The sequence below is a fragment of the Lycium ferocissimum genome, chromosome 7, assembly GCF_029784015.1.
Source record: "Lycium ferocissimum isolate CSIRO_LF1 chromosome 7, AGI_CSIRO_Lferr_CH_V1, whole genome shotgun sequence".
NCBI lineage: Eukaryota > Viridiplantae > Streptophyta > Magnoliopsida > Solanales > Solanaceae > Lycium > Lycium ferocissimum.
The window spans coordinates 12,795,197-12,811,978 of record NC_081348.1 but is presented as its reverse complement, the minus strand read 5'-3'; the positions used below and the strand labels follow the sequence as shown (position 1 = coordinate 12,811,978).

Sequence of the window (16,782 nt, the reverse complement as noted above, 5' to 3'; positions counted from 1 at the left end):
TAGCTCTGAGAAGAAGCCATGGATTCCGGCATCACCGACGGCTACGATAACCACCTTAGCTACGGCGGTGCTAAGGACCACCACGTGTACGATGACGCTAGAGCCGAGGGAGAAGAGAGAGAGAGAGAGAGAGAGAGAGAGAGAGAGAGAGAGGTGAGGGAGAACGCTTGATACACTGAAATAATCGTACATATTTGGTGTAGCTACGATATGTAAATTGAAAATTCACTGTAGCTACGAAAAGTAATTAAATTAAATAGTAGTTAATAACAATAAATACCTCTTAAAGTTAGCTATGCCATGTAAAATTTCCTGTATTTTTCTCTTTTTCTTTTGTATTTAATGTTCGATACCTGTATTGGGACCCCAACTAATTTGGATTTGTGTCACGTAAGACTCATTTAATGGGAGACGCTCTCTAACAGGATCTTTCCATACTCAGTGTTTGAACTTGGGGCCTCGTTAAGCGTGAAAAAAATCCTATCCATCTCACTACAACACTGTACAACTTTCATACTGAATTTAAGTTAAACTTACGAGTTGAATATCGTATATTCTTCAATTATTCGAACTTGTTCAAATTTTGTACTATTTATTACTCCTATAAATATTTAAGAAAACTAAAGAAATAATATAAAGAAATTGAATTTGAGAATAACATAATAGATTCATGCAAAATGTCAAAGTTGTTTGAATTCATAATTTGACAAAAAAAATAACATCAATTTTGAAAATTTTGGAAGGTAGAACCCACTAAACAGTAAACACACTCATATGTGGGGTTTGATTTTGTGACAAATAGATAGTATTAGACAATGCATGGTTATCTTTTCCACCAAAATGATCTTTGGGATGGAAAATTAGAACCAAACTGAAAATTGAATCAAATAAAAAAAAATTGACATCTTTTTTCTCTTTTGTTTGATTTGGTCGTTTCTAATTTAAAAACAGATACAATTTTGTTCGATTTTGATTTTAAATAAATATTAACCGAAAAATTAAATCAAACCAACTATATAAATACATATTTAAAATAGAAACTTAGTAGCTTAATTGGTTAACTACTTAAACTTTCACCTACCTTATTATTAGGGTTGAATCCAGGTCGTAATTCCCTTCTTCATTTCCCTCTTCTCCTCCCCCATGTAAAAAAAAAAAAAAAAAAAAACATATTTAAAACTTTATTGGACAGAGGGAGTATATATAAAAATCAGATTGTTTTTTATTGTAAATAATAGGACCCCTTCTCCTCCCCTATGTTAAAAAAAAAAAAAAACTTTATTGGACAGAGGGAGTATAAATAAAAATGAAATTGTTTTTTATTGTAAATACAATAGGAAAGTAGCAAGAGTTTGGAGTTTTACTAACGTTACCCGAATAGCACCTTCCTAGACCGCGAAAAATAGCAGAAAGGAAAGCAGCGAATTGTGTTCCTTAGCTTATAGATCCATCCAGGCCAGCCCATCCACAGCAAGGTCAAAATAGTGTTGTTTGGGAGGAAATGAGGGATTATAGAGATTTTGTTTAATATAATTTAGGGATATAAATAATCTGCTTATATTATATCTATCATCAATCTGGCTAATTACGAAGGATTGAGGCCTCGCTTGTCATTAAAGCAAGCAAGTGTGGAGGAAGAAGACTCAGAAGAGTGTAGGCCTTGGAGAAAGAGGTTGTTATCAATGGGGTCATTTCATTGGTCATCTCTTCTCAAATTCACTTTTCTTCTTCTCCTTCTTGCTGCTATTGCCACCGCTTGTTTCACTCTCCCTGTTGAAAAGGTCAATTCTTTCTCTTGTTTTATTTATTTGATCTGGGTTTTACTTTCATCCCTTTTGGTTGGGAAATGATTTTGTGATCTGGGATTTGGTTAACAATTACAAGTCTTGGTGATTCTTGAGTTTTTGACTTCTTTTAGCGCTGAGGCGGATTTAGGATTTCTAGAACGTGGGTACGAAGGAAAATGTTTTCTTACTTATTTTCTAGTGTTTGATAAGTAAGCAATTTTTTTTTTTATTTTTTTTTAATCTCAAGAGCATTTATATGTAAGGTAGCAACACATTATGGGGGTGGGATGGGGTGGTTAGTGGGGTTTGGAGGTGGCGGGGGTTGGGGGCGTTAGGTGGGTGGGGAGGAGATAATGAACTTGGTCAGTCACTTATGGAACTTCTTTTTTGATAAAGTAAGGAGTTCCATCAACAAAAGGGCATCAAGAAGATGCATAGTTACAACCTATAATGAAAGAAAAATTGATAAAAGAACTGAAAAAATAAATAAATATCCCTTTACAGTATGTCAGTCTAAGACAAGGGAACTAATAAACTCCAAAAATTGTGTACTATCTGCTTTTAGAGCTGTGGAAGTATCTGCATTTGGCATTTGTATACAGACTATTTATGGTGAGGAATCATTCATTTGCCAATTTGGGGTTTTTACTGTCTGCGACTTGTCATTCATTTGCTAGGAGTCTTTTTGTTTGGCCGGAGATTTGTATGTCAGTTATAGGGATTTAAGTTGTCTTAAAATGTAAATCATTGAACATTTGAATGAAACAAGCCAAATAGAGCAGAATGGATATAGAACATTCATAAGCCAACCCCAACTAGTTTGGGTTTAAGATGTAGTTATTGTTGCTTCTTTATTAAGATGATTATCCTTGCGTGGATGTGATTTATTTGGTTGCACAGATCATTTCAAGTAGAGCTCTCAGCCTTGGGTTTATGTCTACATTGTTATCTGTGACTTGGGGTGGTGTTCGGTTCCAAGCAAATCTTATTAGCATCTTTCATAAATATGTCTTACACGAGCTGAGAGGAAAAAGTGAGCTTATTCCAGAGCCTGGAAAACAAATATGTAATTTGGACTTTCATTGGAGTAATTGCTTGTTTTGCTGCATTCGATTATGGACCTCTTGCCAATTCATTCCAAGTGGAGTTGACTGTATTATCAAATGATATATGTTCAGAACTTCATGATGTAACTTACTTCTGGATTCATTTGTGATATTACTAGATTGGATTCACAAATTCCCAACTTTGGAACAATTTAAAATGGATAATGAATCAAGCGGAGCCCACTTTTTTGATTGTCGTTCTGTGAAATTCTGTCAATAAACTGGATACACTGGCTGTATGATAAGGATAACTTAGAGACATGTCTATGGAGCCTTGTTGATTCAAGTTATTTATCTCCCCATTGTGCTCTAAAATGCTTTTTTTTTTTTCCAGATACTGAAAGATTTCTTGGTATGGATTGATCAAGATCTTGGTCCTTGGGGTCCGCTTGTCCTGTAAGTATGCTTTAATATATACTCCCCCTGTTTCAATTTGTTTGAACCTATTTCCTTTTTAGTCCGTGCCAAAATGAATGACCTCTTTCCTAATTTGGAAACAAATTCACTTTATGAATGATTTACAGCCACACAAATTTTCAAGGCTTATTTTGAACCACAAGTTTCAAAAGTCTGCCCTCTTTCTTAAATGTCTTGTCCAATCAAATGGGTTCATATAAATTGAAACGGAGGGAGTAAATGTTATCTGCACATTTTAAATCATTTCGTATATTTGATTTAGTAGAGTGATTTGAGTTACTTGACTAGGTGGGAAGGGATATGCATGCAAATTTGAGGTACTCTAGTTAATTTGTAAGTGTATTCCAAAGCAGTTAAAATGAACGCACTTCAGCTAATGGCCGTGCGAGAATTTTGGTAGTTTAATTATAATCACGATAAGAGGTTTAGGAAAAATGTGATCAGTACTATAGTCGTGCAGACATTATGTTTCTGCTATATGTGTGCGCTCTCAGAACATGTAGAGTTTCTGGTTTATCCAGGATCCAGCATCACATACTTGGGCTATATTTGTGTTCCTTTCTTTGTGGGGGTGGGGATGGGGTTTTTTTGGTTGGGGTGGGGGGGGGGGGGGGAATTCAGCTAATCTTATAACGTCTCTGCCAATTTTGTATCCTTATTAACCTGAAGCTTGTCAGAAGTTCATTTTTGCTCTTTCAAGGCTCATTGTGATTTATTTTGCTGTTCTTTCATCCATTTGGCGCTTGAGTTAACTGTTATTCATGTTTATGCTGCTTAAGCTTCTCCCTTCTCCATTTTTTTCTCCGTACACACAGTGAAATGTGAATGCATAGAGTAAAAGCATTATGTTAGACATTGTTCTTATTCTGAAAGTTATTTTTTCGTGCAACCCTGCCAACATGTTCATGCACTTCTCCGAAAAGATAAAAACAAAGGAAATAGTTAAAGATATTCATGCATAGATGATTGATGGGAGTCTAATCCAGGGACAAGCCTTGTAAAATTTGGATGTGAGTCAGTTCTTGTTCTAATTAGAAGCATGATTAATGTGATTATCTTCATCTGAAAGGTCAGAGAACTCATCAATCCAATTTAAGATCTTTCTGTCATACCTGATATTTTCAGGTGTTCCTACTTTTATCGGTGATTGCTGAATATTTTTCTAAGCATTGCTTTTATTTAGAATGTCTTTTAGTTGTATTTTACAAGAGTGTTCCCTTGATTTGACCAAAAAGAAAATTATACAAGGGTTTTTCCTCAAATTGGTGAATAAGTTTTCTTACTTTAAAACGGTGCAATCAGCAGTGGAGATTTATACTGATTTGGTTTTCATCATGTTGTTTTCTGTGTCTTGCAGGGCTGTTGCATACATTCCTCTAACAGTATTGGCAGTTCCAGCATCAGTTCTTACGGTAAAACTTTTGGTGTTTGTTGTTTAAGTCATGTCCCCCTCCAAACCCCTATTTTTTAAAACAGCTGTTCAAAATTCTTGTATAGCACATACTGACCGGTCTGTCTTTGCTGCACATGGAGCATGGACTTAGTTACAACTCATATTTGGATAGACAAAGTAATAATTTAATGACTCTAGATGTTATGATTTGTATTTGAACTCCGCATGGCTCCTGTTTTCAGCTAGGTGGTGGTTATCTATTTGGCCTGCCTGTGGGTTTTGTTGCTGATTCTATTGGTGCTACCATTGGTGCTGCCGCAGCATTTCTTCTTGGTAGAACGGTAAGTTCTTCCATTCTAGAGAGGGATACTTTGTTGAGCAGTTAGATATGTATTTCACTTGAAGTGTTGAGCAGTTAGATATGTATTTCACTTGAAGTATTCCTTAGAAGTTAGAACAACATGATTTCTTCCGTAGTCCATTCGTGAGCTCTGATTGGCTATCTAGTTATATTACAAAAGCTGGACTACCTGAGATACAAGGCTGTAGATTTGTCATTTTGGAAAACTTTTTCTTCAGGATATGGGTTTCATGTACAAACGATGTATTGATAGGGCATACTTTTTGTTACTTTTCCCTTCATTTTTCCTTTCTGTTTATGTATTCTCATGTCATACCCCTAAAAGGTTTGTTTATGAACTGATTATTTGCATTAATTGTTATTCTTTGACTGATATTTTGACAGATTGGGAGGTCATTTGTCATTTCCAAGTTGAAAGATTACCCACAGTTTCGTGCGGTTGCAATTGCAATTCGGAAATCCGGCTTTAAGGTTTGTATGTCTCTAATGAAAGGCTCGAGAAGGTCCTACATAATCGTGTCATCTTCAGATTGTCGTTTCGGCTTAGAAGTGTGTCAATAATATGGATATTAATTTCCAAAAAGAGCAGAAGTAACCTTTCACGTTGATTTGCTCTGATTTGACAGATTGTTTTGCTGCTCCGACTCGTTCCTCTGCTTCCGTTTAATATGCTGAACTACCTGTTATCGGTGACACCAGTTTCAATTTGGGAATACATGCTGGCTTCATGGTTGGGAATGATGGTAATTTTTACTGTCTCTCTCTCCCTCAGCCTGTCTGTCGGTCCTCAAAATTCTAGGTCAAAATGACTCATGGTTTTCCATGTCACATAGATATGGCCGTGGTGTGTGGTTGAGGTGTTTTTACAGTGGGAGTAAAGAACTATTGTCATATCCTTGTAAATGTAGATGTCATTTCTAGCTTCCCTTTAGCAGGCAGAGAATTGCCTGAGTTCTTCTATCCATCTACCCATCCTCTTCTTTTCCCAGTTGCCTCTAGGTCAAAATCACTCTCTTGGCTTGCCATGTGACATAGATATGGTCGTGGTGTGTGGTTGAGTTAATTTTGCAATGGGATTTAAAGAACACTTTTCACATATCCTTGTAAAAGTAGATGTCACTCTGGCTTCACTATAGTAGTCAAAGAATTACCTGAGCTCTGCTTTTATGAGTTGCTGAGTATGATTCATTGCAATGCGGTTTCTCGAATGCAATGTTAAAAAAGTTAGTGGCATGAAGTTAGCAACCTCACCCCATCCCTGCCCTACTCATAAATTCATTGAAGGTGTTGTTTAAACTTTAAAAGCATGTGTGTAGCTCCAGATTTAGAGAAACCAAGCAAAACAGTAACCATAAACCTAATCGGGGACCTGTAAAGACCCATGTGGAATTGGCTATTAGTAAATTTGCCTATGATATAAAGGTTTTTTTGTTGGTAACTCATGCATATGTGCGAGGTTTGATCTGGGGAGGCTCTGTCCAACCCCTATATAATATATGCAGGGACAAGTTAAAAATCCTTGGTCCTTCCTCCTAGGAGAAATTTCCATTGGTTTATATGGTTGACTCACTGCTGGTGCTATCCATGTGAAATGAGCTTGATCAAAAAGTCATTTGTGGTATAGTAGGATCATCTGCATGCCTTGATTTTTTAATAACCCCTGAAATTCCACCCAGACATCCTTCGCCACCCATGTAACTTTGCTTATTGATTGATGTGTTAGAAATGGTCCTTCAGAGTTCTTTTTTCTTTTTCTTTTTCATATTAATATTTATTATTGATGAATCTATCTCTTTTCCTGTTGCAGCCAATAACTTTTGCCCTGGTGTATGTCGGCACAACTTTGAAAGATCTTTCAGATGTTACTCATGGATGGGGTGAATTTTCAAAAACCCGCTGGGTAAGAGCTAACTGACTATCTGTGCTATATACATTTAACAAATCTTGTGCTAATTTAATAGGAACTTTAGTCATGTTCGTACATTGTAAAATGATCTTTTGTGCTTGAAAGTGTATAGTAGTATTGTACAGGCATGTAGGACATGGACTAGTTAATGTAAGGAACTGTGTTTTATTTTCCTTCCACGCCTGGACAAACTTTAGAGGGCAAGGAACCCCTAAGGAGTGCTAGCAATCTAAGAGTTGGAGTGACAACCTTGGAACCGTGGTTCAAATCCCAGTAGACGCGAACTAGATGAATTATTCCTATCCACCTAAGTCTTGGTGCTTAGAGTTACTAGGTACTTGTGTTAGTGGGAGTTAACGAGGCATCTCATAATTTTGTGGTGCGCACAAGCTGGGAAAAACTTCTTGAGGGCTAGGAAGAATAAAAATGACCAAGGTCATATACGTAAACAAATGCCAACCTGCCATTGACTCATTTATGAAGTAGCTAGGAAGATAAACTAATGAATGCTTGCAAATAAACTGAAAAACAAAGAGAGTAGCTAAGTACGAAAGTCCTTACCATTCCAACTAACCGAAGCGATCTTTGTACTTGGTAACATTAGATAGTGTAAAATCAAAAATGCATTCAGGCAGGCAATTCATTCTAAATTGAACAATTCTTTGCACAATCATTAAGATGAGAGTTGATTCTTTGTATTAGGGGAATATGTAGGGCCCACAACCAATTTTTTCCTTATTGAGAAATTAAAGAGACAAGTTGCATTAGAAAAATGAAAAAAATGAAGTTGTTGCATTAGAAAAATGAAAAAAATGAAGTCCATTATTTTGTGGTGAACTATTTAAGTTAAAGTATGTCATTTGGGATGAAAAAGTATTCTATTATGGCAAAGATTGAGGGACTCGTGACTTAGGCTCGTGCCCTAAGCCATGCGAAAATAAGCTAATATTTAAGTGGCGAAGAGTAGAGGGACAGAATCCACGAGTTTCGAAGGCTGCATTGGTCCTAAGGTTGGCCCTAGACAAATTTTTCGGTCATAAAAAATAAGTATTCTATTACGGTAATTTGATGATTGTCATAGAGAAATAAATGTGAAGGTGGATGTACACTTGTACAAGATTAGACAAAATTAGAAATTACATTTAATAGAGTGCAAGTAGCACTAACAGATGATAAACCGAAAGAATGTCACTTGAGATTATATGAGTGTCCAAGTAGATCTTCAAGTGCATTGATATGTAGGTGTGACACTGTGATGATTGTGGTGCTAAATGGGATGAGATAGACGTAAAATCATATGAAATAAAGTTCTCTCTCCAGGATTACATGTAAATTTTGCTAAGAACACAACAAATTAAAGTAAGGATCCATATGATGGATAAAACAACTATGTGTGTTTAAGAAAATGTTATTTAGGTTTAATGTTTGTCAAGAATCTGTGTAGTTTCGTCAGAGATCAGTACGTAACTATTGGGGTAAGTGTGAAATTTGGAGAATCTCTAGTTCAAAAGAGCACTAAAAATCGCTTTATTGGGTATTGGGTGAAATGAGTCCAAATTGAGGGGAATGGAGATAGAGGATTCATATATCCGTCTCCAACTAGTTTGATAGACGTAGTTGATTGATTGTTGATCTTTTTTAGTATTCAAAGGATTGTTCAGTGTAGAAAGTAGTGCAATCATGATATATGGGAGGAATCATCATATGTGAAAACTAAATCAAAATGTTGGAGAGGAAAGCCAACTTCCCCTTTAATCCAGTCATTCCAAAGCTCCCCCCCCCACCCCCCCCCCCCCCCCACACACACACACAAAAAAAAAAAAGAGGAAAATTCTAAATGGAAATGTTGAACAGAGAACCAATTTTGATTTATATTTGATAGGTCTACCACAGAGGCGATATTTTTACTAAGAAGATTGATGAAAAATTATTAGGAGAAAAAGGATCTACACATGATATTTTGTCGACTTATACAAAGCATATGATAGTCCAAGAAATTCCTTTGGTCGGTATTGGAAAAGAAAAGAATTCATGTCAAATATATGAATTTCATAAAGAATATCTGAATATGCATGAAGGAGCTGTTACAAGTGTGAGAACAATGGTAGGGACATAGGAATTAGCCCTAGCTGTTTATGCTCTTTGCAGATAATATTGTGTTAATTGATGAAATTAATAAGGGTGTCAATCACAAGCTTGAGTTATAGAGAAGTACTTTAATGAATAACAGTTCTACGATAAATAAAAGCCAGTGTTTTAAAAAGCGATAAGCCAAAAAAAACAACCCTTACCTGTTTATGGTTGTCACGGCCAAATTAATCAACAAGATGAGGTAGCATGAAGCATGCTCGTTGCAGATAATATTTTGTAATCTCTGAAGTTAATGAGGGTGTCAATCAGTCAATCACAAGCTCGAGTTATAGAGAAGTACTTTAGAGAATAAGAGTTCCAGGATAAATAAAAGCCAGTGTTTTAAAAGCGATAAGAACGAGACAACAACAAGGTTAACGAGGCTTAAAGCAAAAGGCGAGAAGTAAAGCGCACACACTTTTTTGAAGTGAAGCGCACGACTTACGAAAAATTTAAAATATCACATATATATGAATTTAGTATTATAATAATGAACTTGCAAGTAAAATAACTAGTTTTAGCATCCAATATATGATGTCGATATTAGTTCTAACTTCTCAAAGTTGCAATTCGAATAACCAACCGTTTCTCGTTTAGATCAACTTGCACGTCATGTTTTGAAGCACACCTAGCTGAAGCACTTGACTTCACCTATAAAGCGCGAACACCTCGCTTCGTATCGCGTCATCCCTCCAAGCAACGGAGCAACGACTTTTAACAACACTGGTAAGAGTAAGACAATACACACATGAGAAGTTTAGCCAGCGAGATAGGAGTGAAGTTTAGGTGAGATTAGATAAAATTGAGGTGCCTAAATATAAATGGAATGATAGATGAATTTGTTACACATAGGATTAATATGGGATGGTTGAAATGGACGAGCGCCACAAGAGTATTATGTGATAAGAAGACACCTTCCTTATGATGAAGATGGATTTTAGGGAGAAATGGAGAAAGTGGATGAACTTTTGCATCTCTTCTGTGAGATACTCAATGTTGGTGAATGGCAATCCGTGGTTTATTTGGTAATTCGAGAGGTTTGAGGCAGGGAGATCCTTTATCACCTTTTCTTTTTATCTTGGTGATTGAAGCTTTGAGTAGGATGATGGACAGAGCGGTTGTAGGCATGAGATACTCAATGTTGGTGAATGGCAATCCGTGTGGTTTATTTGGTAGTTCGAGAGGTTTGAGGCAGGGAGATCCTTTATCACCTTTTCTTTTTATCTTGGTGATTGAAGCTCTGAGTAGGATGATGGACAGAGCGGTTGTAGGCAGACTTATAAAGGGGTTCAAGGTTGTAGTCGGGGGTGGTGGCATCATGTCAGTCACCATCTCTTATTTGCAAATGATGCTTTAGTGTTCTGCGATGCAGATGAGATTCAGTAGGACTACCTGTCAAGTGTTGACTTGGTTTCAGGTGGTGTCAGGGCTTAAAATCAACCTCAGAAAATGCGAGATCATACCCGTTGGTGCAGTGGACAACATCGACTTGCTTGCCCAAGTTTTGCATTGTAGGGTAGGGGCTCTCCCTACAACTTACCTTGGATTACCTTTGGGCGCGGCAAACAAGGATCTTGGCATGTGGAATCCGACCATTCAAAGGGTAGAGAAGAGGTTAGCAGGTTGGCAAAAGAGAAACTTTTCCAAAGGAGGGAAGGAAGTGCTTATCAAGAGCACTTTATCGAGTATCCTTACTTATTGCATATCCCTGTTCAATGCACCTACCGTTGTCATAGCAAAGTTGGAAAGGTTGCAAAGAAACTTTCTCTGGTATGCGGCGGATGATGCTAAGAAATATCACTTAGTGCGATGGGAGACCGTGACATCTCCTAAACGGTAGGGAGGACTGGGAATTAAAGACTTGAAGGTGTTTAACAGAGCACTTTTGGGTAAATGGTTGTGGAGATTTAGGATGGAGGGAGAAGCCTTGTGGAGAGAGGTGATAGCGGATAAATATGGAGTTATGGAAAGGGATGGAGGACAAATGTGGTTACTATGCCTTTCGGGTGTGGTGTGTGGAGGAATATAATGAAGGGATGGGAAGCCTCTAATGACAACATTGTTTTTAAGGTTGGGGATGGGAGTACAGTTAGTTTTTGGGGTCAAAACTCAAAAGTAGTGTGGAGATGTGGTGCTAAAAGATGATTTCTCGGTTTTGTGTATGGTCTCTTGCCAAAGGGAATTGTCTGTTCAGCAAGTTAGGGGGACTCAAGGGGATGGAACTCTTTGGGATTTGAGGTTCAGGAGGAATTTCCAAGATTGGGAGGTGACCGAGCTTCAGAGATTGCTAGCTTTACTTCATAAGCAATGCGAGCCAGTCGACAGACCCGATGCGTTGAGTTGGGAATTGGGGAATAATAAAGTGTTCTCTGTCAGGTCTTCCTATGAGAAGCTTCTGGCTAGGACGGAGGTTAGCTTTCCGTGTGATTCGGTGTGGATACCCAAGGTACCAAGGAAGGTGTGTTTCTTCTCGTGGCTAGCAACACGAGGGGTGATCTTGACGGCAGAGAATCTTAGGAAACGAAAGGTTGTTTGCATAAGCTAGTGTTTTCTTTGTAAGGAGGTAGGTGAGGACGTGGATCATATCTTGCTACATTGTATTATGGTGGGATATCTTTAGATGATTTGGCGTTTCTTGGGCTATGCCAAGATCCGTGAAGGAGTTGATGTTCAGCTAGAAGAGTGGAGCTAGGAGAAGAAGGTACAAGGCTGGGAATGTTACTACTCTTGCTTTAATGTGGGTCGTTTGGAATGAGAGAAATAGGAGAGCTTTCGAAGGGGTGGAGATGAGCTTAGCTCAATTAAGGAGTAGTCTCTCTTCCCTTATTTTCTTTTGGTGCACCCATGTAGTTCCTATTTGTTTAGAGATTGGGTGTCTTTTGGAGAGAACCATATTTTGTAGGTTTCTCCTGTTTGGTATACTTCTTGTATATGGCCACCAAGTTGGCCTAGTTAATATTAATGAAACCTTTTACTTGGCTTCATAAAAGATGAAACCTTTTACTTGATCAAAAAAAAAAAAGGTGATAGGAAGACACCTATCTAAGTGAAAGCGAAGTTCTATAGAATAGTATTATGGCCAAATTGTTGTATGTAATTGAATATTAGGCTTCTAAAGCCCAAAATATCCTCAAGATGAGTGTTTAGAGATGCGAATGTTAAGATTGGTGTACAGTCATACATGATTAGATACGATCACAAATTATCACATCTGTCAGAAAGTGCAAGTAGTGTACACACAGGATAAATAAGAGAATATCACTTGATATGGTTTGGCTATGTGTTACATAGGCCTCCAGATGCTCCGACTCTTAGATGTGAAAACATGATGTAAAGGTGTTAAATGAGGAAGAGGTAGACCTAAAATTACGTGGAAAAAAGTTCTCTCAATAGATTTAAAATATGCATGAGTCAAGGCAGATCTAGCAAAATATAGAAAACAACCCGTATATATGGTACCCATTAGAGGCAAGTGCTTACTCGAAGACTCTTAGGGGTCATTTGGTTCAAAACAAGGCTATCCCAGGATTATAATTCTGGGATTATAACCATGATGGATTATCCCACCTTCGTATGGGTAGATAATACTATGTTTTTGGTATAAATTTTATTCTGGTTTTAGCTAATACCTACAACCAAACACTGCAATCTCAAATTTTATTCTGGGATAACCCCTGTAACCAAGCGGGCCCCTAGTATGTTAGAGATATAATCCTCAAGTATTGATTAATATTTTTTTAGAAGGCAACATTTATGTATATTAGTTGTAAACTGGACTCCATCCAAAATTGTGGTAGTCACCCATAATTACAATGTGACATGCATAGATGTCATTTACATCCTATATCTTCTTCGAAGGACTCTAAAACATCAAAAATTGAAGCATGATCTTCTGAATACATCCCTTTACATCAAAAGTAACCTAGACACCTCATTTTTTAACTTCTGAGTGTTGCTGTTTTATCTGCAAAACATCTTTGGGTTTCTCTCCTCCCATATTGTCCACCAAATGCAAGCTGGGACAATCGTCCATCTCTCTTTGTTAGCAGACAGGTATCCTTCACTGTTCCAGCATATTAGAACTTCAGAAACAGTTCTAGGCATGATCCATTGTACGCTTAAATTGACGAACATCCTCCATAACTGTGTAGTTCCCTTGCAATGTAAAAAGAGATGATTAATTGTCTCTGCCTCCTCTTCACATATTTAGCACCTAAAACATAGTTGAAATCCTCTCTTGGTTAGGTTGTCCTGTGTCGGGACTGCTGCTCTTGCTAAGAACCAAGTAAAACATGCAACTTTATAAGGAATTTTCACCTTCCATGGCCAACTCTCCATTACATTGTTTGATGTGTTAAATTCCTTATAAGCTGATTTAAGAGAGAACTTCCCTTTCTTGTTTCCTTGCCATATCATATAGTCTTCCCTTTCAGCTGCCACTTTGAACTGCTCCAGCTTGTTGTAATGCCAATCTGCCAGTCTCCCAATCAATCAAGAGTTCTGAATGTGAAGTTCCATACTTGAGAATTCCAAACCTCTCATACTGTTGCCTTTTGTTGTTGATTTATACTGCGGATAAGAGGAAAGTGAAATTTTAGCGATCCTTTGCCCGACTGTCTTCATACCATAGTCAATTCTGAAACTGATCTTGGTGATGAATTTGGACCAAACTTGATGATTTCCACAAACTGACTCCATAAGGACTTCTCATTATCTTGGTGGTCCACTTCCCTTCCATGCTATATTTCACACTAATTACCTCTTTCCACCCAAAGTGTCAGCCGGTGTTTGGATTCCATTTACCTCATTAAATTGATAGATACAACTTTTGTTCCAGTTAATATGCAAACCTGATATGGTTTCAAAAAGAATAAAAATCACCTCAGCATATCAATTTTTAAGTATGGAATATTGAAATATTATGGACCCAAATAGAGCATTTATGATTTTGAGGATTCGCAAAGCCGCTCCCAACTAGCTTGAGACTGAGGCATAGCAGTAATTGTTGAATAGAAGAAATGGATCAAGTCATGACAGTTACAGAGAGTGGCTAATTGTCGTACTTATTCACGGGGTCTATTGTTTGTAGGCTGTAGCCAGCTTTGATACCCGCTCAAATTGGCCAAACTTGCATGGATTGGGTTAGTAATATTTTTGATAGTGGGTTAGTATGGATTGGAATCGTCCTCCTCCATTGAAATGATTTAGCCAGGTTTGGTTACCATTTTTAGGCATATTTTACAAAATGGACAAGCAGCTTATTAGTGCTTCTGAGCTTCAAGTGAGCATTAGATAAGTGTTCAGTTTCTACATTTGTAGTGTTTATTCAAATATCGTTTTGCCCTTATTTTTGGATTCTTTGTTTCGTTCATTCTTCAGTATTTTTAGAATTGACTGTCCTAATAGTTTCTTGCATATAGATGTCTGCATTACATTCGTCCTTAGTATTCACATATTTTAGATTTCCATATGAAGACAACTAGTATGTGGCATAATATGTGTTCGGTTTAACTTAATGATTACCTCATATTTGACAGTCGCTTTTTTTTTTTTGTTCTTACGTGTGGCCAGGCTATGATAATATTGGGCCTTTTGGTGTCTGGTGAGTCTCTAATACTTATAAATTGCTTTATTTTTTGTTATAAAGGTTTTGTACCTGTGAAATTATTGTAAATATTTAATATTTTCTTAAGACGCCCATATGTTGTTAGAAAGTGAAGATAAGTCGAAATCTTTTTTTAAGAGGCTCTTTAACTTGAAAGCTGGCATTCTAATGTAACTCGTAATTTGACTCGAATTGAATTAATTGGGGAAATGCTTAATGACCCTGACTTATAACTCTCTTAAAGCTTGAGCATACTCCTGCTTGCGTTTAGGATACCCTAATTTTGTCAAACATAGACGAACACTCAACTATATGCTCTACATAATTATCCTAAAAAGATTACTATACGTAACTACCAACGATAAAAATATAGTGAATGGGGTTCCATATTCATGAATAGCTAGGTTTGAAATGATCCATGTTACGGAACCAAGACAAACTATCTTACTAATAATATGAAGGGGTTAAGGGCCTCCAACGCCTATAAATAGAAGGTTTTTCCAGTCTCTATTTAGGAAAGAGAGACGGAGAGGAACTCAGAATTTGGCAAAAACGTTTTGAGTGTACCCATGGATTTTTTTATAAGACTTCAAGAAATTTTCGCAAGAAATCTCTCAAGTAGAAGAGGAGAAGCTAAAGTACCATATGCAACTACCTTCCCAGCTATTCTAAAAGTATTCATCCTTCTCATCAACTGCAAATCTTTTCACACCAAACATCTTTTGCTCCCTCCAGCTTTTCCGTTGTGAAAGTCTCTCGGAATATTAATATGTAGTTATATACGTTAGTATTACCTGTTTATATTATTTGAGAACGTTGTTGTTAGTATAGAGCGCTCTCTAATCTAGCAATTCCAAAAGTATTCATCCTTCTCATGAGTGGAAATTTTTTCTCACCAAATATTCTTTGCTGCTCCCCCCCAGCTAGTTTCGTTGTGAAAGTCTCTCGGAAATATTAACATATACTCCCTCCGTCCCTAAATAAGTGTCACCTTAGCAAAAGTCACGCCGATTAAGAAATCAACAAATACAATTTGGAGTTCACTAAACTACCCCTATTAATTAGATTTTTTTTTTTTTTTTTAAATTGAGCAATATTAAAGAAGACTACTTTTTTAATGCTAAGGGCATAGTTGGAAACACTTGCCAATTTTTGCCTTGAATTCCTAACGTGACACTTATTTTGGGACAAATTATTTTTGCTAAGGTGACACTTATTTTGGAACACAGGGAGTGCTTGAGTATTACGTGTGAATTATTTGTGAATGATGTTAGGAGTAAGCTATATTGTTTGTTGATGAAATGCCAACACATTTGAACATCGGATTTCAACAATACCGAAAACTAACCTCCTTGGTTGCCTGCATTGCAGTGTTTCTAATTATTTGTGTCACAAGAGTTGCGAAGGCTGCTTTAGAAAAAGCACTGGCTGAAAATGAAGACGTTGATGACATATTTCCATCGCCAGAGCTACCAACTGTGGCTGATTCGGTTGCACGTCTCGACCAGCCGCTTATAATCAAGATAGATTCTGCTCAAGACAATCATGAAAAATAGGACTGGTATTATCTTTGTAAATTTCATACTTCTTTTTTCTTATTGATGATTTTGGCATCCCTTTGGTGATGCTTTTTCGTAGTCTTCATTTTGTACAGGCAGATTATACAAATGCATGTAGTTTGAACAGAAATTGAATTATTTTGTTTTTTGGGGCTACTATTTTAAGTCTATGAGTCTTGGATAGCCATGACCTAAGCAGTGTAATAAACTCGAGAAATAGTGTTTTTTTTTTTTTTTTTTTAAATGTATTCTTGTCTACTTCTCAGTACTAAAAGAACCCTTTATCATGTTCTTGGTTTGGATTTAATAAGCAAATTGCTTCTCATATTCTGAACAGAAAATTTAGACAACAAATTGAACTGCATACTCAGCTGTGCATTGAATTCATGGGTTCTTCCTATGTTTGTGACAAGTCATTTTATTGGAACTGAAACTTATGTGTGTTTTACGAAGTCATTTTTTCGATCCATAGAATGAGGATCTTGCGGAGGCGACTGTGATTGGCCTTGAATTGGTGC

At 37.0% G+C, this 16,782-nt stretch overlaps 1 protein-coding gene across 1 annotated transcript; it reads left to right on the top strand.

The window, feature by feature from the left end:
• Positions 1-1,318: 1,318 nt before the first annotated feature.
• LOC132063387 (uncharacterized) lies at positions 1,319-16,420 on the top strand. Its single transcript, XM_059455905.1, has 9 exons — positions 1,319-1,781; positions 3,228-3,289; positions 4,668-4,722; positions 4,946-5,044; positions 5,449-5,535; positions 5,691-5,807; positions 6,872-6,964; positions 14,672-14,702; positions 16,077-16,420. Exons 1-9 carry the CDS (start codon positions 1,683-1,685, stop codon positions 16,259-16,261), a joined length of 828 nt encoding a protein of 275 aa, XP_059311888.1. The 5' UTR covers positions 1,319-1,682; the 3' UTR covers positions 16,262-16,420.
• The last annotated feature ends 362 nt before the right edge of the window (positions 16,421-16,782 follow it).